We start from the raw sequence: 25000 nt of genomic DNA, 5'->3' as shown, positions 1-25000 counted from the left end.
CATACAGGAACTAACGGGTGGCAGTGTATGTTTAAGATGATGTAAAATGCACTGCAGGTCACCGTCACAAGGGTAATAATATGAAGATCAAGCGCAAATGTCCGAAATGGAATCTCAGCGATGTTCTCAGTTTTAGCCGTTCCATGTGCTCCATTAGTAGGTCATGCATACTACAAGTTAATGCACAGCTGTGGCATATTTTAATTAAAAACAATTTAAAATTGCATACGTCACCAGTGATGTTTTCATAGTGTGTGTGGTTTCTTTCTGCCCTGCATAATCACTGGCAAAATGATGCTGCAAATCTGGGTGCTGTACTCGCTTTCCCTTTGTGGCCATTTCAGTTGGAATTCGAACTTTTTTATTAAGAGAAAGGTACACAAAATGTAAAAGTATGTATTTTCTAAATGAAAAAAGCTACAAAATGAGACATTAACTTCCCATTTACAAGACTATGCAACTTTTTTTTTTGTGTTCTGTCAAAATTTCTATTTTGAGTAGTGCCGGACTTACATAAGCTTGAAGATGGCTCATGTTCCTTATGGAGGGTACAAAGATTCTGTCCAGTTTGTAACAAGAAGTACACTGCATACTTCTTTGTCAATCATCATTGAGCTCTCAGGGATGATACTTACTGCATCTAGAATAATGTTGTCAAAATGCAGTAAGTGATGTTACTTGCTATATATTTGAAACTTGGGATTTGGCAAGCAGAAACGATGACAGAAAGGCACAATGTAGTGGCGAGCAAAGCCATGAGATAAATTGGACTTTTCAACTAAATCTTTAAACAAAAGGTGAGACAGCCTGGATAATAACACACAGATCCCTTCTGAGATCAAGGATACTCATTAACTAGTCCAGGTGATATTGTTACCTTAGCTCAGCCCCCATTCAAAACTGTAATTGGTGAAAAGCCCTTCACTGGGGTTGGGAGGGTGCCTCAATGGCTAAGGTGTTTGCCTTACAAACACAAGGTGCAGGGTTTGAGTCTCACAAGGGATAATTGGCTAGGCTTAAAATGGCTCGCAAGGGCAGTTAGCTTAGTACTAAACTATGAACCTGAATTGGGATCTGATAATCAGAGCAAACTACTACCTGCAGTCAAGTTTCAGGGCACTCTGAGCTTCAAAAAGTTTTGGTCAGAGCATCTCAACAAAGCCACATGGAAATATTTTCTTGATAATGGGTTGGAACCCTGCTAGTTGCATTCTTGATGAAGCCAGTCATATAATCTCCAGTGACCTACTTATTTGTACAGCTGTGCACATACTAAGCACATATCATATATACTGTGTATAGATTTCACTGCGTACAGATTTTATAATAACATGTAAAATATAAACTCATATTCCCTGTACATATCCTAAATTTTGGCATGACTTAATGTCGCGTAAATTATCTTCTTATGTTATGTCACTGGATTTACTGAAAGACTGTTACCTTGATATTAAGCATCTAAACTCTGCACTACTTTACATAACCTATGTAATACGTTTGCACCTGGTTTGTAGCTGAAAGCATTAACAGACCAGCCTACCTACCTAGTTATCAAATAGTAAATAAATAGCAAAACTCATTTTAACTTATGATTTTTCAAATTTGTTTTCCACTTTGATCATGTAGGCCAAAGCCCCAACATCAGCATTCCTGCATACACATACTAAAGTTTGCACTGTGTATTCAAAGTCGTACTCTTTCTATTTACTTTTTACAGCTTTCCATTTTTATAGTTTTCTCTCCTATTCCCTATATTCCACTCAGCTTCTTTACTACTGCATACCATGTAATGTCCAGCATTATCAGCCTTCGTGGTCCCTAAAACCATTCATTCTTTCCCACCATGTTCTCCTTCCTACCACATGAAGTCTTCAGTTTTCTGCTTTGGTCCACTGATCCACTTTGGCATTAAGTGGGGTGAGTCATAACATGGAAAAAAAGTCAAAGTTTGTGACTTTGCTTACTCTTACCTTAACTCATTCCTCCCTTTACCAGCTCAAAGGATATTATTTTTAATTTTGCATAGAACAGCACCAGACAATAATATTTGCCATTCTGTAACATATGTTCATTACAACTTAAGTCTTAAGATGTCAAATGCTGATTAACAACCAGAAGCAAAGGAGTAAAAGAAAATATTTGATTTAAAATTAGAAAAAGTCTTGAAACCAACAGGTAGTTCTTTACTAGTTAGCTGGGTAAGCCTGTTGGACATAAATGGGTCTTTCCAGGGCTGACCTGAGAGCACTGTCTGGTTAAGTGATTTACTCAGTCCCACTGACCGAGAGAGTTAACTGAGGGACTCAGGCCCAGGACTGTAGGGTAATATGCATATAAAATTGCCAGAGGAGTTGCTTCAGGACATTGCATACTCCCTTCTCTTTATCTCCCTCGTCCCCATCATCTGCCCTGTTATAAATTCATTATGACTCTCCATCTGTCTGTCTCATTTCCTTCTTGGTGTATTCCTTGCATCACTGGATACCTCTGCTGTTTTTTCTTAATGAACAGTTCTTCTCCTATTAGGCAACTTCTGTGTTGGGTCCCCCATACTAAAGCACAAAGCAAAATATACTAGAGCTAACTTCATTTATTACAGTGTATGCAGCATCTCTCTTTCAAACCTTATATCCATGTCACACAAATACCAGTATTGTAAAGAATAAAAACAATATTGGTAAAAGAAGAAAACATATCAAATGAGATGCTACTTTTTCAAAACATACATGGGTTAAACTGTACTGTGATTTAAAATACTCTCCTAGCTCACCCTACATTTCCCAGCCATCTTTCACAGAAGAGTTGTTCCACTTTATATAACCAATTTGCATTCCTCCTGCTGCACAAAACTGCTTTCATAGCTTCATAGATTCTTTAGATGATTACTAGGCTAAGAATCCCAGGGCACCTTTTTAAGCCTAGCCATGCTTTTCAAATGTATCTGACAAATTTTGGTACCCTAGGGTATATTTTAAAATGAATATCTAGGCTTGGGCATGGTGGTTGAACACCAGGCTGTCCCTGTCTTATAGAGAGATAGGTGATAGACTAGGTGTAAATTTCCAATTCCTCATCCACTGGTCCAAGTTACACCTGAATTGGTTTACAGAAGAACTCTGCTTCACATGGATGGGGAGCCTGTTTCCAGAGAATGGATAGTCCCTGAGACATATAACTGTCCTTTCCAACATGTTCACAGATCAGATAACTCTGATGTTATTTGTTTAGTAGTTATGCAACAGATCCATTGGAACAGTATTAAAGAATGTTTTGAAGGATAGGCACAGATCACCTCTCAGCAGTCCGTAAGAAAGCGAGTACAGGGATAGGAATTTTCAGCAGCCCATGTAAGACATCTTATTTACACTCTGCATTCATTTTGTGAGGAGTATCTGTGGACCATTTATTGCATATACTGGGTCAAGAACATACAGAAGGGGCATTGAACTCAATTATTCATCTGAGGAGGGCCAGGTACAGTGGAACAATGACCTCACTGGATCAAGATGCCAGTTTCTTTCTTGTAAGGTGTGCAACACAGAATGATTTCCTTACTACCTTATTAACATAGTAACATGATAGTTAAAGGACAGGTTACTGTCTACATGAGCTCCCAAATCCCTAACCACTGGGTCTACTATTAAGGGTTTACTATCAATATGGTAGTTTCCAGGGGTAGCAGTTTTTCCAAAGGATACTATTATGTATTTCTTGACGTTGAGTTATAGACTGGGGCTCTGGCACCCTGTGTTGGTTTGTATCCCCACTCCCTTTTAGTTATGTCCGTAATCTCAGAAGTACAACACAGCAATGTGCTGATCTGATTGTAAATGATGTTACCTACACTGAGAATGAAGATATAGTGAACCTACTGTACAATACATTCAGCTCAAACTTTACCCTTCTCACCTCTCCAACAATCCCACAAGATCTACCTGAGACTGACTCATCTTCAGCTATCACACAAGATCAAGTCTTAAAAGTACAATCAAAAGCTAAAAATACAGCATCCTGACAAATAGCAAGAAGCACAATTTCCGCTTCCCAATAACAATGTTCACCTTCAGCCTCCATATAGGTTTTGTACCAAATGAATGGAGAACAGCTACAGTCATTACCATTCTTAAAGACATACCTTCTACAGACCCATAAGTCTTACCTGCCTCATAAGCAAAGCCATGGAAAGACTAATCAATAAATACATAGAGAACCTCCAAATACTGGACTTGTCTCAGTATGTATTCATCAAGGGCAGGTCGTGCTTTGTTTGATTTCTACTTTTCTCAAGTAAAAGCTTATACCAAAGGCCTCTGGCTGACTAAGTTTGCAGATGACTGCAAGCTAGGAATAGTCACTGAATTCCCAAATAAGTTAGCTCTCCTGCAGGAAGGTTGCTCCCAAATACATGGTGCCAGAATCATGGACTGAAACTAAATGCCAAACTGCATTATCTTATCCTCTGGGAAGCTATCTACCCCAGAGAATTACCACAGTGACAATATACCCCTAAGAGCTGACCCAGTTGTTCTGGAAACCTATGTGAACCCAGACTTAACATTCGAGCAACATGTGTCCACTGTCATAAGAAAGTCCTAATATACTGTGCAGTTTATAAACAAAAGGATTGAGTCCATATCTAGAGATGCCATTGTCTCTCTGTACTCAGCCCTTATTAGGCCAATAAATGAGAATAATGCCGCCTTTGCATGTAACTCTCCAGACACATGCAACAACTGGAACACCGATATAGATACGTTACTGAATGGAAACAAGACCTAAATAATATGGTGTTTCATCATGTCCTAAATAGTTTTACTCAAAGCTCTGTCGCTGTAGTCTGTATTCTACAGATTGTTAAGAGGTGGCCTGTGTCTGGCACATAAGGCATCCTGCAACCCAATACTGATGGACTTACATCAGCAAGTCAATGGCATGAGAAATACCTGGTCTGGGGATCTAAGCCACTTGTATGTCATCAAAACAGAATTGTTTGGAAGGACCTGTATATCTCTCAGAGGAAACTGCTGCTCTGGAAAACACTAACTGTCCACATAAAGCAAAGCTCATCCCTGTCCAAATTCAAGAGCAGCTTAGATCTATGGATGAGTAATCAAAAATTTACCTCCGAAGTGCCTCCTGTACTACTAATTGACTGGACAGAGGCAGCTCCTAAATGCTTTGTCCCAGGCATAGGTCCCCTCAAATTATATATGGTATGATCCCAGTTACTCACACAAGTGTAATATACAGTTATCAACCATGGGATGAATAAGGCCAATCTAACACCAAATCAGATAGGTTAATTCAAGAATTAAAAGGGAAATTGGCAAGGCTTAAATGGTCCACTAGGACAGCAAGACTAGTACTTACCTATCATCTGCTGTCACTGCTGTATCAAAATAATTCTCTCTCCTATCCCAAATGTCTTAACATTCACTCTGTCATCTGATCTACATCCTAGACAATCAGGTGAGTAAAGAAAAGGCAAACTCTCAATGTACAGCATACAACCCTTCAAAACAGATCTGCTGACATGCCTACTGTCCTGTGATGATTTGGCAAAACCACAGCTTCACCACAACTGGTATACTACAGCCCACTGCATGCTCATGTTTTCCCTCCCTTCCTACTGATTTTCACCAGTGGATATTTAAACTGTGGTAATGTTTCCTTTTCTGAATCCCAAAGCTTATATAGTTATTCTCTAATTAAGCAGCTCAAGGTTGAGGGTTAACTTCTCTTCCACTACATTTGGGTATATAAAGCCTCTTCCCACAGGCTCTGCTGGCTCTGTGAGATGACATCATGGAGTCACTGCTGAAGCATCTTATGAATGGTAGTACACTATTGGTGTGCACCCCCCTTTTGCCAATATGAGTTCTAGTGCTCAAAGTTAAGAAGGGCCCAGTACAAACCTCATCATCATCATCACTCATAGGTTCATAGATTAGTACTAGGCCAACTGTCCTTGTGGACCATTTTAAGCCTAGACAATTTTCCTACATAAGAATCAAACCCTGCACCATATACTTCTTAACCATTATACCAACCTCCCACTCAGCTCTCTTTGAGTTTCTGGAGATGGATCATCATCTAAAATGAGCATTTAATGGCTGTCTGTCCCATCTGCCTAATAATTCCTTCAGCTTACCTGTTACAGTTTGAAAAGCTTGCGTTGGCTTGATGTCTGTCCTGGAACTGTTGCCCTTTTAAATACTATCTTCCCAATGTTTGAGGTTTGCCACAAGACATGTTCACATATGTTGAGAGCATCCCCCCTCACACAAAGCTTGTAGTGTAGCTCAAAGCCTTTTGATGCCTTCCAAAGCATCATACCAGCATGTACCATCAATGGATAAGGATGCCAAAGAGATTCTTCCTTAATTCATAAACTCTTACATTATTACTTTGTGAATTTCCTCCTTTTTCTGCCATAAACAGTCTAGCTATATTTATCAATGAGCGACATGACATTAACCGCAAGGAAAGTAAGAGAGAGCTATTGTAGTAAGTTTTAGCTGCAATACTGACCTTTGTACTTTAAGGTTACTTCGTTACTTTCCAGTGCAGTTGGTGCACTGAATCCAGAACAGAACAGTATTAAATGTGGCAGATATCATTGTCTAGTTTTAAAGTTATCATCTTCATAATTCACAGTCTTACTATAATATAGTCTGGCTCAATTCTTTATTGATAGCATGATAAAGCTGGAAGCACTTTAAATAGTATTGCTTCAGAATTAGTTACTATTACATTTCCACACAGTCTACCTCATATTTTTGGTGACAGCAGCCTTCAGATGCAAGGTTAGCACTACAAGTCACAGAATTTGAGCATCACATCACTGTGCATCCTTTTTTAGTCCCACTCTAGTCATTAGTGGGTTTTGCCTTACGCAGCTCATACCATCGCTGAATTCTGGTCTGACCATCTTCTACATTATTAAGAGGAGTGTTCTTTCCAGGTTCCTGAATCAGCTTCTGTCCACAGTTCTGGAATGTATCTCATCTTCTGCATCCTCTGAAGCTCATCTATTCCTTTCACATTCAGTTCACTTATGGGAGGCTTTTCCCCCGACTTCTACTCCACCTTCTCCAGTGGACGTCCTATTTTGGCTACCTCTACTTCTTAAGCTATGTTATATGGACACTGAACTTCACGGTCAATTTACAGTAACATACCTACTACTGCTAAAAGAAACTTTATAAATGAGTACTGTAATGTGCAACTTTAAACTGAACTTTACTGGCAACTTACTGTAAAATTGCTACTGTAACATTAATATGCAACTTAAAATAGTAAATTTGCTGGGGATTTTCTCTCCGGGTCTCCACTGAAAAAAGGGCACTGCCCAGTTGGACTTTCCCAGTAAAAAAGTCAAATAAAATGTTTGATCTTGCTGTGCTGAAGTTTGCTCATCCTTTTTGTGAACATGAACCCTCATATGTCCCATCTCATACCCTAAGTCTGTGTTCTTTTCCTCCTGTTGTGACAGCTATATCTTTAACTCTTCACTTTCCCATGGCATGCCATGATAGTATATATATATATATATATATATATATATATATATATATATATATATATATATATATATATATATTTTTTTTTTTTTTAATTCTTGGCATATTTTCTCCTTCCAACACGTCAGCCATATTTCTCTGTGCTAGTTGCCCTCTACTATCAACTGGATGTACACTTTTTCACCACATCTGTCAACATGCTTCATCAGTCAAGAAATTAGCTTCTCATGGGGGGATCAAAGAGGTGTGTGCTGTGACTAATTAGTGGTGACTCTTTAGAAACTTATTGAAACCATTCCCAAAGATACACATGGCTGATGGTTATGCCTTTCTCCTGGCCAACTGTCACCAGCAATGGAAATGCAGTCTCAAAGCCTAATAACTAGCATTATAAACAGATGCCTTGCCTCTGTGCCAACAAGCTGATGGCTTTCAAGGTACACCCCTCCTCAACTTAAGGGAATGTAATTTTCTGGCTATGTTGTTAAGATTCAAGAGAACATGAGTGCCATCTGTTAGGAAGAAAACTCATGGCTGATATAAGGAAATGCTGAATTATGAAGAAAAGGTGCTGGATTTTTTTCTTCACCATGACTGGATCACTGTCTGCAGCCTGCCATAGCAGTATGTAATTAAATATTTCATTTGTGAGGCTGCAGCCATTTCACTTATTTTGCTTTTGAATGTAGCATGCCTTTAATATCAGCTTGTGGAGGAAGAACAGTTTTGTAACCAGAACTGATCTTCCCATAAGCCTAGTGTCCATCATCATAAATGTGCATACACTTTAGATGGTCAAAACAAAGTAGTCTTTAACTTGCCAGTAGAATTAAGAGCCACCATGAGATAAGAACAACCATGATAGTGGCATGTTTACTTGAAGACATTGCAGCATGGCTATGAGGCTGACATTTTTACATCTCCATCAGTTTGTCAGACTCATACAATTCCTTACATTCTATGATGTGTGCCACCATATTGAGGCACAGACTGTTATAGTAGCCTTTATTGATAAAGTTGGAAACATATGTTATTAGAGGTGTGGTTGCCCTCAAATTCTAGATTTTTGTAGAATCTACACTGCAGTGAGCCTTCTCATCCATTCTGAATATTTTTTGTTTTTAATTTATTAGAATGGACCATCTGAGATAGTCTGAATACTATGTTCATGCTTCAGCAGGAGTGAAAATGAATGATTTATTACATTGTAAACAGCTACTGATACTTTTTTGGATAATTTCCTCTCAAATTTGTATTTATTTTATTTTATTTTGCTTTTGTTTGCCAGGTTTGCCCAGCTGGGTTTAGTCAAAAACTCTTTTTCATTGGAGGCCAGGGGAGAAAACGTCTCAACATATTACAAACATTTTTAAACACACATGCAGAAATATGCATGAACAGACATCAAGTAATATACCACAAGTAATTACACATACATTTGCTAATTAGATTACAGTTATATGAAAGCAGAGACAGCTGTTTCAGTATAAAATATAGTTCAGCATTAGTAGATGTTGAATACGTTCACTTTTTATGTTACTTTCACGCCTTATTGATGCATTCCATTAGATTTTAAATAATCATATTCAAGATAACAAATGGACGTTCTTTCCTTTGCCTTTTGCACTGGATAAATTCTGCCTTTCGCATTTCAATTCTGTTAATGTCCGGTTTCTGAATTAAGCTTACCAATGCACGTCTGTATTGTCATCTGCCTTACACTTATTACCTGCAGGCAACTCCAGCTTCCTGAGATAAGATGAAATGGGTATCTGAAAATTAATGAACATTTGCATTGTAATATAACACCATGCATAGATTTTTAAAAGTGTCTCCACATATGTTTGCATCAACAACCTGCTCTGAGCTGACTGTTACAAAAAGTCTGAGTGGTGTCACCCATGATGATGATGTATGATAGCAGGATAACAAGGGGGATCCCAGACATTTTTGATGATGCAAATGACAGTACAGTATAAAAACAGCATGCTGAGCAAACATCAGTTTTATGTAACATTACCAAGCTGTACAACACAAGTGAAAAGAGACTGCATAGGCCTGCATTAGGCAGAGGTTACACTAGCAAACGTAGCTCTGTAGACATACACCAGGATGTAGATTTATCTAATAAGAGGTTTGCTGAATGTTTTTGCACAGTACTGGTAGCGTTTTTCCACAATTCTTACATTATTCCTTTCTTACTACCATATCAGCTTCTTCTTCCTACTCTGGTTACATTTGAACATTTGAATAACTATCTTGGAAAGAAATAATAATATAAGAATATTGAAGCTATGCAGAAGAAGTTTGGTTTCTTATCTAACATTGTGAGAGTGACAGTTATTTTAATACTTAAGCCACTCTTCATTATTCTCTAAGATTAAAGGTCAAGATACTGAGGTCAAAGTGCATGGCTTGAGTACTGTAGCAGTCTGACTTCAGTGATATAATAAACAGAATGACCATTGGCATATTAGTTTGTTTTAATATTAAATCAAAGTCATAGAACTCTGCCTGTGTGTGACCTAGTCTCCCTTGTTACTGGCAGACGTAGCTCAAACACGATTTTGGGACTGCAGTAAGTCAGATTACCGAACAGTAGAACTAATTAGTGGTAGTTAGTACACAGAAAAAAGTATAGTGCACTGATTCAAGCCCTGTCTTGCCTTTGCTGAGATACCAAGGGCTTGTGAGTAATTCAGATCCTGTGAAAGGCTGTCTTTGTGTAAAAGTTTAAAAAGATTCATTGGCTTTGTGAAAGGATTATGTTTCATGGCCCAAACAATGGATCAAGGGCATCTTCAAACTTAATACCATCAGCAGATTTTTATTTGTATGTATGAAATGCAATAGGCGCTGTACAGAATTCCAAACAAAAGAAATATTCGCACTTCTGGATGAATATAAATGCACTTCTTTTCTTTAAAGACTATGCAAATGTAGACTGCGACCAGTAAATCATTATGGCAGTATTTCAGCAAAAGCCCTCTCTGAGACAGCTCTTGAGGCACTATTTAGAATGCTGTTTGCAGTTCTGGAGACCCTTTCTTTGTAGGGGCATTGAGAGAATTAAACTGTAGCAGAGGAGAGCATCTAAGTAGTACATACTATGCACCGGATTAGACTAATAGTGGATTTTTAATGATAAAAGGCAGAAAATAAATATAAAAGGAAAAATCAGGTATGGTGTGCAATACCACACGGCGAAAGAGCAGTGTGTTTTACTGTAACAGATTTGAAGGACCAATGAGGAAATGAACAAGTTGTTTAATCCAGGGGATAGTAACATACAGACACAATTAGTAAGCATGTTGCAGTCATTCTAGAAAGTAACTCAAGACAGGCAAGTTGACTGATCAGTAGCTGAACCATTAAGCAAAGAAATGACAGAAAACTCCTCCTACTTCAGTCTGATAGTTCTGAGAGTGAGTACTAAATGCTCTAACAGTCACAAGTCACGTCTTTATATATTTATTTATTGACATTTGCTTTCTGGGATAGTCCACTGGGCCAAGAAGAGCCCATTTTCAGTGGGGGCCCAGGGAGAAAAGTTCTAATAAAACATATACAAAGCATAACAAAATAGCATTTTTACTAGGTTAAACGTTCAAATAAAAAAATAAAATGGATATGGTTCTGTTGACTCTGTGCTCTGCAGTAATTATGTGTGCTTTACCTTTCAACTATCCAGATTTTTGTCTATTATTTTTGTTCTGCCCCTCATAAAAGTGTTGTTTTCTGGCAAGTCATTAAAGATTAATGTCACTAAATAATAAGACATTTGAGTTTCAGACTCCATATCCTTCAGAAAAATGCACGCTAATGCAAAAGCTTTTAATATATCAACTTTCAAAGTTTACAACAGCAATATTTAATAATTGTTCCTATTTTGGGCCTTTGTTCCCACCATTATTTTTGGCTTTGTCCATATTTCTTGTGCTTATAGATTGAGAGGTATGCCCCTTAATAATTAGCTAAGGGTTGCAAATTATATAGTTGTTCTATCAGATTCAGCAGAACAGTATCATAAGCAATCTTTACAAAAGTGAAATTGTATGCACACTGTTCTACTCTATGAATATGTCAGACAAAGACACTGTTTTTACAACTCATGTTTTATCTATTAATTAAAGCTGTATTTTTATAAAACCCTCAAGTAGCATTGTAACATTTTCTGCTTATGAATGGCTAGTCTGCTAATAATTTCATCCATTGTGTACGTTCACTAGTTAGTCCAAAACTGTGTTTCTTGTATACAGTGTTAACTCTGTACTAAATTCCTCTCCTATAAAATGATATTATGCGTTATAGTTGATTGTGAATTGCACGTACTGAGTATTATTTTTCATTTGTAATGCATTCTGTATACATTACCATCTTTCTTCTTTCTCTGTTCTGTGTATGCTGATAAATGTATACTGTACAGGTCATCTGCAAAGCCGAGGGGTTTTGGCCTCAAGTATGTCTGAAGACAGTATAGTTTTCAGTAGCAGCCTGAGCACAGGCAGAGTCAGCCAAGGAATTAGTGGATTGTGAGGCCAGTACTAGTTTAGCCATCCTGAGGGAGGATGTTGGTGGAGGAGGGATTTTGGCCTCGAGTATGTCTCAAGACAGTATGGTTTTCAGTAGCAGCCTGAGCATAGGCAGAGTCAGCCAAGGAATTAGGGGATTGTGAAGCCAGTACTAGTTTAGCCATCCTGAGGGAGGATGTTGGGGGAGGATGATGACGGAATCCCATTGCAAAAGTTCCTCCTTCTAGAATGTTTTAGATGACATTTGTATCTACATAGTCTGGGGCAGATTCCCTCCATTGTCTGTGAGGCACTCTTGGTACAATCAAGGTAAAGGGTATTGCACCTTACTTTTTGACCTGCAGCTAGGTTACTGGCAGAAAACAAAAAAAAAAACATCTCTTAACCTCTGCTTAGTGATTATCCCTTGGCTCCCTCTATTAGTTTTTTTGGGATGTCAGGAGTTAATAGTTGTGAATGGCTCAATACAAAACAAGAGCCTAATCTTTATTAGTGAGGTAAAATTGAGGGCCAAAAAATTACTTTAATAAAAATGTTTATTAAGCATTATGTTGCCATCAAGTCAAGACTAAAAAGCATCCATTGTCTGCTGAGTAAATGAATGAAAGAATGAATGAATGAATGAATAAATAAATAAGCTGCATATACATGGTGATATGTTTACAATATTTTGAATTGAAGCTTTATGCTGAACTTGAAAACATGCATATATGTTCTCTAGTTATCTGTTTATTTACATATTTATTTAGTATATTAGTTGAAAAAAATGACATTGTGTTTTACAGGATCGCAGCCAGATGCAAGCCTCTCACTTCCACCACGATCCTTTGGTTATGAGATCCGTTGTCCATATTAATGACATCACACATTCAAGAATGATGCCACCTTCTCCCCTGACCACTATTAACCAGTCACAACTGAGTTTTCAGCTAGGACTAAGTTTAGGTGGTGGTAATGTGCCTCATACCTCCCCTTCTCCACCAGCCAGTAAATCTGCAACCCCTTCTCCCTCCAGTTCAATAAATGAAGAGGATACAGAAGAAACCAATAAGGTAAACCAGTCAACCTTTTCAGCTAAATACTGCATAATCCTGTAATGTTCTGGTACACTGATTTTATCACCTTTCAATTACATTTGTATTTGCTTTATAAAGTATTCAGCACACTTTGTAGATTTGTTAATATCAAACACTGTAATTTTTTTTTAATAAGATGGCATGTATGTGAATATAAATGCTTTGGTGGTTATTCATGATATCTCCTTGAAACATTTCTTACAGACAGAATGTAGAAATATTTTTTATCATTTTTTTTTCTTTAACACTTTGTATTAAGTAATGTACAACACTAGATACAATAATATTTGAAAACGGAATTGTAACATTTAGAGCCCAAATTCCGTTTTGTCAGCTGTAAAGTACTTTATTTGTTTAAACTGTCTTTTTTTTGTGCTTGAAAACCTTCCTCATTAGAAATACAGGGTCCCTTAAAATGTGCATGACATATAAAGCAAGAATAAAAGTTATATATATAACTGAGCATATCAGTAAACATTCAGCCATTACAGGTAATGCTTAACAGCACTAAAACTGATTAACAACTACTAGAAATAATATTCACTTGGTACATAATGAACCGTGGCGTAACAGTTAACCGGTATCACTACTTGAATGAAGCAGAACAGCAGCACCACGTTACGCACAAGACGTGCACACGGCTGAGAAGGCAACACAGCACTCTTCTGACATTAAGCTAAAGGGCATGACCCCGGGGGGAGGTGGTGGCTAGCACTCTGAAACAAACAATAACATGGGCAAAGAGAATTCCACAAAAGCCAAACCAATGACTGCTTAATTCACACAAACAGAAACCTTTACTGGGAGAGCTATCATTTTCCTATTTGTAGCTATTTCCTGGCCTCAGGCTTAGATCCTTACATCCATTGTATTTTTCTTTCTCTGTGTCTCACACGCATACATAGACACACACACACAAACACACACACACACACACACACACACACACACACACACACTGTTTCTCTTTCTTCTACTCATTTTATTTTTTTTTATCCCAATTTACCTTCCATTGTGCTTTTGTCGTTACCCTTCATTATTGCTACTGTTCTGCTCTGTGAATGAGGTTTAGTTTATTAATATCTGTCTAAAGTGTAATTCCTTCAAATGGTTAAAACAGTGAGGCATTCCTACTTAGCAATAATGGATAATTATCCTTATCCTAAATCACACCTCTCAGTATGTAAACCTACCTTCTGCATGCAGACTCAATCATTCATTGCAAATGTAGCAGTTGTTTTGGAACATTAACCACCTCTAATTAGAACCTAACATTTAACCATTCTAAAATAAGCATTTAATTATTTGTATTAAAAGTGCTGTTTCTAGGCCATAATTTTCACCTTACACAGTACAACTTTAAGAAAGTTGGGGCATTGTTATACTTTCAATTATTTTGCCATTTCTTTAGTTGTTTTTTTTTTCTTTGCCCTCGGAGAACCAGAACTAATTCTGAAGCACTAACAAAGGCCTTTGCTGTTTTGCATATAGTATAATAAGTCATCTACATTCTGACAGCAAAACATGTACAACTTTTAGATGTATGCATATGGTAATGCTTCCAGCACAAAAAGTGAAATTTATTCTTTATTTGATTTAGGTTCATAGGTTCATACTAGGCCATCTGCCCTAGTGCATTTATAAGCCTAGCCAGAGTGTGTTTGGCTTTCGCCACCCATTTTAAATTAATTTTGCTATGCCCTTTTTCGAGGTTAGTATACTGTGCCTCTGTCTAACAGTGACACAGAAGTGATACCCGGGGTAAACCTACGATCTCCCATCCACTCATCAAGATTCCTCTTGAAGAGAGTCAATGAGGGACTCTGCCTAACCTGGACTGGGATTTTATTCCAGAGTGAATGGAGCCTCTGGGTTATGAATCTGTCCCTCCAGCATGTCCTATTTATTTCAGTGCTGAGGTTCAAGTCTCTCGAGCGTAGCTCGATGGGATTTGGATTTTCTGAGGTGCAGCATGTCCATTAATTCCGGGTTGGACATGGCTTTATACGTCAGGCACAGATTGCCTCTGAGCAGGCGGTATGCCACTGAGTAGAGCTGGAGTTTCTTTAACCGGGCAGCATATGGCATCTGTTTGAGCCCTTTGATCCTCTTGGTGAGGTACTTTTGGGGTCTTTCCAGTTGCTGCAGGTGTCTGGTAAGGTACATCCCAAAGGGGCATTGTACTCAATTATGGGCCTGATGAGGGATGAGTAAAGAGGCACGATGACCTCCCCTGATCTAGATGTGAATCCCTTCATGATTAGGTGGGCTATATAAAATGTTTTTCTAACCACTTTGGCCACGTGGTTGTCAAATGAGAGATTGCTATCAACTTGGGTCCCCAGATCCCTAATTACTTCTTCTGTACTTAATGGATTACCACCTATGTGGTAATTTGTGGGCACTTTGTTTTTGCCAAAGGGGATGACTATACACTTTTTGGCGTTTAGCTTGAGGCCATGGCTCTGGCACCAGTTGTCTGTTTCTATGAGGCCCTTTTGGAGGATGCTTGTGTCGGCTGGAGAGTCAATTGTGGCACCCAGTTTGCAGTCATCTGCGAACTTGGTCAGCCACAGTTCTTCCGTGTTGGCCTGTACCTCCGAGAAATATATACCGAACAAGAGAGGTCCCAGGACTGAGCCTAGTGGGATGCCACTTGTAACTGGTTTGGAGTCTGACATGGCTCCAGCAATTCTAACCATGTGGGTTCTGTCCTTGAGCCAGTTTGCAACCCATCTAGTGACATAGGGCTTTATATTTAAGCTGGTGAGCTTATCAATAATGCCCGAGTGGGGTATTGTATCGAAGGCTTTTGCGAGGTCCAGGTAGGCTGTGCGGACCACCTTCCCCTCGTCAATGGTCTTGGTGACTGTTTCAAAGAAATCGACCAGGTTTAAGAGGCAGGATCTGCCCTTAACAAAGCTGAACTGGGTAGGATCCAGTGTCTGTAGGTCCCCAATATCTTTATTTATGAGGTCCATGATGATCCTTTCCATAGCTTTGCAGACCAAGCTAGTCAGGCTTATGGGGTGATAGTTTCCAGGATCCGTTGAGGCACCACCTTTGTGGAGAGGGACCACTGTTGCTGTACACCACTCTTTGGGTACATATCCTGTAGTAAGGCTGAGATTGAACAGTAGTTTTATGTTTGGGTTTAGCTCTTCTTGGAGTTCATGTAGGACGCAGCCCGGGACACCGTCTGGTCCCATTGATGCTGTGTTTTTTTGCTTTGGAGAGGGCGGCTCTTACTTGAGCATCTGAGATGTCAGGGGGGCAGCACTATGCTGGGATAGATATTTGTCCTTTTGGTGGGGAGGGGGGGGGAGTTGTCAGCTAGGATGTTGGCAATGTCTGTGGGTTTGGTATATTTTTTGTCATTTTGGACTAATTCTGAGCATATCTGGGAATTCCCACCCAGGTTCCTAACATAACTAAATAAAGCCTTGTGATTATCCTTAGTGTCCTGTGCAATTTTTCTCTCGAAGCTGGCCTTAGACTATTTTATGAGTGCCCGTAGTTTTTTGCTAATACTGATCAGAGATGCCTTCCCTTTTTGGGATTTTGCTCTGTCATGTAGTGGCTTCCTCCTTCTGTTGTATGGTTTGTTTATGGCTGGGGTCCACCAGACAGGACGTCTGCCTTTGGAGGATTGGATCTTGGTTATATCTGGGATTGCATGATCCATGCATTCCTGAAGGTGTTCATAGAATGCGTTTATAAAGGATTCTGCGGTCTGGGCCGTATTTTCCACAGGCCCGGGGGTTTGAAGGATTCCACCTCCGTTTTGAGGAGTGTGAAATTTGCTTTAGAGAAGTTTTTCACTGTGGTTTTCTGGGCAGGGGGTGGGGTTGGGATGTGAATATCCAGTGAGATTAGTTTATGGTCTGATCTTACCAGTGAGGGATACACTTCTGGTCTGGAGCATGGAGTCCCCATGTTGGTGATGATCAGTTCCAGTATGTTTTCCCCTCTTGTGGGAGTGGTAACAAGTTCTTCCATAGCATTTGAGTTTATAAATTCTAGGAACCTTTGGGCTAGGGTGTTGGAGCTAGAGTAATGCTCCCAGTCTATGTTTGGGTAGTTGAAGTCACCCAATGTAATGGTGTTTGAAGAGACCTTCATATTTTCCAGTGTTCTCAGGAAGGCCGAGTGGGGTTCCTGGGTTTGGGAGGGTGGTCTGTAGCAGGCTATAAACTGGAAGGCAGTTTTACCCACTGTTAGTTGCACATGGATAGTCTCTGATGCTTCATGCTGTGCCACCAACCTGGAGGTGTGGGTATCTTTGACGAATATTGATACTCCCCCTCCTTTTGTGGTTCAGTCCAAGTTTTGGGGCCAAAAAGCATGGTATGAGGTATAACCTGGTAGTGCTGGGGTGCTCTCAGGAGCCTTGAACCAGGTTTCTGTTACTGCATAGATATCGATGTTCTCCATGCTAAGGAGTATTTCGAGTGCGTGCATCTTGAGGTTTAGACTTCTGGCGTTGAGTAGCATTACTCTTAGTTTCTTATCCCTTGTGATACCTATGGAGGTGGATTTGTCTTTTGAGCCTTGCCTAAAAAAGCCACTATGGGGGTAGCAAGAGCCTTTGCCAATATCCGAAAGCCCAGGGGTGACAGGTGCAAGCCGTCCCTAGTGAAACATCGTGGTTTGTTGAGCATGTCATCCCAGGCTGACAGGCATTGGATCCCCTTTGAATGACACAAATACTTAAGCCAATTGTTGAAATTGATCATCTTGTCTTCATATTGTGGCATCATTCTTGGTGAGGGTAAGATGCTACTCAAGGTCAGGGTCATACCGGCCTGGGCTACATGCTCAGAGAGCTTCTCTATGTCTCTTTTCATGTAGTCCAGGGAGGTACGTCTCAGGTCATTCACACCAGCATGGACAATGACTGAGTCATATTTGTACTTGCCTTGGAGTGACCTGAGTGCTTGTGTTATGTGGCGGATCCTAGCGCCCAACAGGCAGCTCACCGTGACCTTCTCCTTGTTCAGCCTGGTGAGCGGGACGTCAGTGTGCCTGACGATAGAGTCATCTATTACAAGTGTATCAGGTGTGTTGTTTAGCCTTAAGGGCTGTGACTGTTCGGCACACTGACTTTGTGAGCTATGTGTTGCACGTGTTTTGTTTTGGGGTAGCGGTTGCTTGGGTGTCTGCTTTGGAGGTCTCTGCTGCTTCGGCAGATTTTTATTTAGAGCCTCCGAGTATGTTTTTGTGTGTTTATGTGTTTGGTTTGCTGTCGTGGTAGGTCTATGTGAGACTGGAATTGTAGTGAGTGTGGTTTCCTTCTCCTCCTGACTGGTTTCGCCAGTACTGAGTTGAGAGAGCTTAGCTTATACATTACAAAAAATATAGCTACAGACAAAGATTGAATTCATTCATTCATTCATTACAGGAATTCATTTATTTTGAAAGTATCTAGAGTTCAACTTTCAAGATTCTGAGCATGGAATTATATGAAATAAATTAAATGAAACAGGGACAGCACTAGCAACTGATGTTAGTCTTAAGAAAAGAGGTCAAGTTTCATTCCATGGCTCCAAAGTCAGGACCCTGCTGGACAGTGAAGATTCACCATTCAGTGGGGGGCCTGGCTTAGGAAGTTATGAGTCGCTGATGGTAACCACTGTCTGTGCATGTGGAGAAGCACACCTGTCTGAACTGAACTGCGGGGACATCGACACCCCTTATGGTCATGTGACTTCTCACATCACCACTAGAGGAAGGAGTGAAGTTCATAAATGAAAAACTCTGCTTTTGGTGGGTTGCTAGTAAGAGAACAAAGCTGCCTGGATGATTCTCACTTAGACACTTGATGGTAAGCAGAGTCGTTTGGAGTGAGGACATCTCTTTCTTTGTCTCTGTCTCTGTCTCTCACACACACACACACACACACACACACACACACACACACACACACACACTCCCTTTGTATATCTCTCTTCTACTCATTTATTTATATTTTAATTCTAATTTACCTTCCATTGTGCTTTTTGTTGTTATTTTCTTTATTACGATCGCTCTACTCTGAATGAGTTTTAGTTTAGTTATATCTGTCTAAAGTGTAATTCCTTCAAATGATTAAAACAGTCAGCCCATTATTCCTAATTAACGATGATGAATAGTCATCCTTATCCTAAATCACACATCTCAGTATGTAAACCTGCCCTCTGCATGCAGACTCAATCATTTATTGCAAATGTACAGTGACAGATTCCTTTAGGAAAAAGCAATTAGGAAGTTCATCATCCAGGAGATGAACTTGGCAAGTCGAGTCTTTTTGGAGTCGGGACTTGGGAAAGTGTCAGAACACATATATTTCCAGTAAAGTCATGTCATTAAAGTAATGTTTTCCACACTTTTTGCCATGATTTTCTAGTTGAGGTATCAGACCAGATAATCAGACTGGGAAAGGTTAAAACCTTGAACAATGTAAATCAGGTAAATGAATGCCAGTTCACAATGTTAAGTAAACAGGAGAAATGAGTATAAAATGGCTGCCAATAATGGAGATATTCACTCTAATCATAGTTCAGATTCCTATATCATTATTAGTTTTCTTGCTGTAAATATGTATAGAAGTTTAACTATACTCTAAAATCCATACAGCAAATTTCTTTTCTTATCTTTTTATCTTCTTGCAAGTATTATTAAGGCTTAGTGAAAGAAATGTATGATCATAAGGACAAGCTCTATGATCAGTTTGTAACTCCTTCATAGCAATGTCTACAGCAATTTAAAAATATGTAAAATAAGTGAAAAATAAATAATTAAACAGACTTTATTCTAGTTGCTAATTTACATCTGTGGGAGATATGAGAAAAACTTTTTGCATTACGGTTTAAGACTTGCCAATAATCTGTTAGAGATTATTTTCCCATAAATGTCTTTCATATTAAATCATGTCTTTAGATACTTAAGTTTAGCTTTTCCAATCCCCTATGTTCATTGCTGAGTACTAGGCAGACTGTCCTTCTGTGCCATTTTAAATCTAGCCATTTTCCCTTTTTGTGCTCAAATTAACTTATCTCATTTGGTTAGACATTGGCCTTACCTGCCCTATGACTGATAAGTTACATATCATACCACAGATAATTTGAGGGGACACTTGCATGGGATAAAGCATTTAGGAGCTGCCTCTGTCAAACAGTAGTACAGGGGCAATCTTGGAGTAAATTTTCTGCTTCCCATCCACAGATCCAAGTAATGCTTGAATATGGACTAAGATGAACTTTGTTTTATATGAGTGGGGAGTCTGTTCCAGAACAGTGGTATTCTCTGCGCGATATACCTGTCTCTCCAAACTACTCTGTTGATGTAGCAGAAGAGGTTTAGATCCCTAGATTGAATATTTCTAATGCCATTTGACTTGTTGATGTCTAGTAAATCCATCATATTGGGTTGGAGGATGTCTTGTATGCCAGACACAGGTCACCTCTTAGCAATCTGTACAATACCAAGTATAGTAACAGGGCTTTGAGTTAGTCCATGTAGGACATGTTGTTTAGGCGTTGTATCCTTTTAGTAAGGTATCTGTGTGGGCATTCCAGTTGCTGTCTAGACAGATACATACCAAATGGGGCATAATATTTAATGACTGGCATAAAGAGGGCTGATTAAAGTGTGGGGGGGGGGGGGCAATGACATCCCTAGATTTAGCCACAATTCCTAAACTTCTCCTAAAATGACAGAGATAGAATCTAATTTTTACATGCTATTGGGTAACTCTGACCAAGAAAGATCATATTTTTATATATGTACTTACACAGAACTAATAATCAATTGATCTTTCCTAATTTCTAACTGTATTAAGAATTATCTTTCAGAATTTTTGTTATACACCTTATTAACTGCATACTGAGATAATTTTATATGCTATTACTAGCATGTCTGCTTGATAAACAGTTGACATCAGTGTGTTTTATCCATTTGTATTGTTTTCTTGAAGGAACAATTCCGTCTTCTTCCTTTCAGAAAATTATCATAATAATTTCATCTGCTTCATGTATGTCTTTTGGCTTTTTCCCAGTTAGGGGTCGCCACAGCAGAACTCTGGTCCACTCATGATTGGCAGTGGTTTTTACGGTGTCAATTTGCCAGCCCAACGCCCAACCTTCAACAAAGGCATGCCCATTTGCCCATTCACGCTCGCACCTACCTGCATGCCTTTAACATCACTCGACCGCAGGGATGGCATGCAAACTCCACACAGAAGGTGCTCCAGCCGAGAATCAAACTGAAGGACCTTTTGCTGTGAGGCAACAAAACTAACTACTGCACCACCATGGCTTAATTTCCTCGGCTTCATAATCCTGTGTATATCATTAAAATTTAATGGCAATAGCCCATGAGCCACTGATGTTTTAAGATCTCTAGAACTTTCTTCCTAAGGCTTCATTTCTATCCATAAATACTTGTCTGATATGTCTTTGGAAATGTAAATTATCCCAAAAAGAAAGGAAAGACAGAAGAAGAAAACCCATAAAATAAAATAAAGAATCCATTGTTAAAAGTAAGAATATCTCAGTTGTGAAGGTAGATCACAAGTTAGTACAGTGACAAAACAATATAATGTCTCCCACGCATCAAATGCTTCAAAGAGCGAGTACAAAAAAAAAAAACAGTGATTGTTTTAGAGCAAAAGCAAATATGAAATGTAATACAAAAAAAAACAAAAAAAAAAACTTTTTTTGCAGGGGAACAAGGAACAAGCCTACTTGTATCCTTTAATACCCCCTGCTATTTATATATAGAAACTCTGACACTGCACATCAGGGGGGTAAGGGCAAATTCCCAGCCTCTGCTGTAACATGATCTTGCATGAAAAGTAGACAGCTAGATGAAAAGCAACCAAAAAAGAGCTCTTTTTGGGTGTTCACTCTTACAGACCGCACACCTCCTGTGTTATGCAGATTGGTAGTTTCTTCTTGCATTGATTCAAAAGTTAAAGTGATTTTGTTCCACTTGATATTTAACTTTGCTGGAAATAAAACATATACTATGTTTTTTCTTATAATAGTTTTTATAAACTGAAAAATTTCTTCCTGGCTTGGATAACATCTGTGACAAGTGAGCAAACATTGAAACATCACATCCTTCAGTCAAACATCTGCTCATGCTTATAGCATCAGAGAAAAAAATTATCTCTGTCAACTGACGTAGTAAACTTGGCTACAGTAAAATTTGAAAAGCTGCTGTTTCTTTGAAGAAATCCTGTGTTAAAAATGTTAGAAAATATTAGTGCTTACATCTATTAAAGGTCTTTTCTTGTCATGTGGTCCTATCTATATAGAGTCCTGGAGACAGAGAAAATATTGGGAAGTGAGACTTGAAAGGCAATTTACAAAGGAGCAATGGGAGGACATCTGTATGGCTTACAAGTATGCAACAAAATCCAGATATTTTAGGATTTTGTGTGAAAGTGCTTACACAGGCATTTTTATGCACCTAGTAGAATTCAGAAGGAGGCAATTAGGAACGTGTTTTTTCAAAGTGTAACACGTTGGTAGATTTTAAAACTTTCCTACACAGTATTATGTAAGAAATATTGATGGAACAAATGGCTGTAACTATGAAAATTTTTCTTTTGACACTCAGAATCTGAATTGCTTGTACATGGTAAGGCCTTAATAAGTTTAATGCTACTGGCAGCCAAAAAAACAGTTGCTAGAATGTGAAGTTCAAAATCTAAACGGACTCTAGTGGAAATAACGAATATTGTAAAGGAGATAAAAGGACCGGAGGTGAGATCCTTAGCAAAGGAAAAGAGCAAATTGCACATAAATAAATGGAAGCCGTGGGAACAAGACATGAGAATACTGATCAGGAAGAGTGAGGTTTTAAGGAAGGCAGGAACTGAGTGATGTATGCATTGTTGGAGTTAATTATTAATGCATTTTGGTTGATTTAAGAAAAAAGAAATAAATAGTATTTGGTTAAAATTGAACACAATATAATATATTTACGGCCAGTATCCTGTCTACAAGTCATTACATAAACAATAAAAAAATTCTTCCTGTTATTTGATAAATCTCCATACCAGTTAGACAGTGGCTAAAAGAGAATTACTTTACTTGAGTTTAGCATAATGATTTAAGCCCACATAAAACCTTCACATGTTGAATTTATGTTGCATTTCTTTTCTGTCTGCATGGAAAAGTAAATTAAGTGACTGCATTTCAATTGTTTGATGATTATACGTCAGCCCCCCTTAATAAAATATTTAGTTAGAAACACAACACAAAAATTTTTGTATTAGAAAAGGAAATCACGTGTGGACATGGCTGGTGGTTCAGCTGCACTCTATCACCAATTACTGAAACATATCAATACTGATATTTAGTACTAGAGGGATTGCTTATTTCCTAGAATTTCTAAGCATTCTCATGATTTGAAACTGTAACTAAGTAAATATCAGGTAACTGAAGCAATATCACTTTAATTTTAAATACATGAATATTCAAAATAACGTAAAACAAACTCTAGTGAACAAAACATTTTCTGCTTACATCTGTATTATGTTTGCATGTGATGTACTTTGGAAATGTTCACAGTAGTACGCTAAATAAGTTTCAAAAGAAATGGGAGTCATGAAAATATTTATTTGAAAAATTGTGGAAGAATGTTTAGCATGTAAGACAGTAACCATTTTTTATCACTGAAAATGAATATGTATGCAAGTGTGTAGACATATATATATATATATATATATATATATATATATAATATATATATATATATATATATATATATATATATATATATATATATATATATATATATATCTATATAAAACACACACACACACATACACACAGTTTGAAATTTTAGAAAATTATTTAGAAAAAAAGTGTCTAAAATTTATCAGAGTAAACAAATTACCTTGTCTTACTATATCTGAATTCCTTATTAGCACTTTCAATAGAATGACACTGTGTAGTCCATTTTTGTCAATTCCCATAATTAAAAAGAAAAAGAAAACTTGATTTGCTGAGCTGGTGAATGCTTATTAACACATAACTGCACTGGTACCAATTCATGAACTCATAACACTGCTGTTTCTCAGTAGCGATTCCCAACAATCAAATTTTGTGATGACTGTATAGATCTACCACATTAATACCTTATTAAAGGAATCAGAAACATGACAACTACAGCTCTTTAAGGTTACGTTACTTACATGAGATGAATTTATCTGCGTTGGTGGTGCTGCGGTAGCGCTGTCGCCTCACAGTAAGACGCTGGCCGGTTTGACTCTCAGCTAGAGCGTCTTCTACGTGGAGACATGCGTGAATGGGCGTACCTTCATTGAAGGTTGTGCATTAGGGCTGGCAACTCAGCATGTAAAAATCCACTGCCAATCATTAGCGGACCAGAGTTCCGCTGTGGCGACCCCTAACCGGGAAAAGCCAAAAGAGACAACAACTTACATGAGATGAATTTAAACAGCAACTTCCAGAGCTGCTTTCTTAAAGATTCTCTTTTTTTTATAACTATTTATATAGCAAAAACAAGGATGATGTCTCAGTGGGTCTGTCAGTTTGAATTTTAATAATCTTGTGTATGTCAAAACTTTCCACTGGTTCTCTTTTAATAGTGTATCCTCAGTTGCTGAGTTGATAGCAAATTTGGATTTATGTACCTCCAGTTACAGTTACTATCAGTCTGATTTACATTTTTCTGATTTATTTTGCTTTCATGCCAGTGAACTGTTCATTTTACTGTGACTACAACATCAAACAAAAAATGGTCTTCCTATAAGAGAACACATGTAAGCTTTGCTGTATGTGGTCATTTTTCAGCTGCATAGAAAAAACATATTATAATTCTGGTCCATTTAATTCAAAGACTATTTGTTTCAGCC

At 38.3% G+C, this 25000-nt stretch overlaps 1 protein-coding gene across 1 annotated transcript in view; it reads left to right on the top strand.

The window, feature by feature from the left end:
* The window catches only part of TOX3 (TOX high mobility group box family member 3), a 438446-nt gene that overhangs the window by 396145 nt on the left and 17301 nt on the right, over window positions 1–25000 (top strand). The window contains exon 4 of the mRNA XM_044081994.1: window positions 12841–13107. Coding sequence (XP_043937929.1) covers window positions 12841–13107 — 267 coding nt within the window. The remainder of the gene's footprint in view (window positions 1–12840; window positions 13108–25000) is intronic.

Source organism: Protopterus annectens, chromosome 8.part1, assembly GCF_019279795.1.
Source record: "Protopterus annectens isolate FY-2018-M chromosome 8.part1, PAN1.0, whole genome shotgun sequence".
Taxonomy (NCBI): Eukaryota; Metazoa; Chordata; order Ceratodontiformes; family Protopteridae; genus Protopterus; species Protopterus annectens.
The sequence above is the reverse complement of the archived record's forward strand: the minus strand, read 5'-3'. Positions and strand labels throughout refer to the sequence as shown.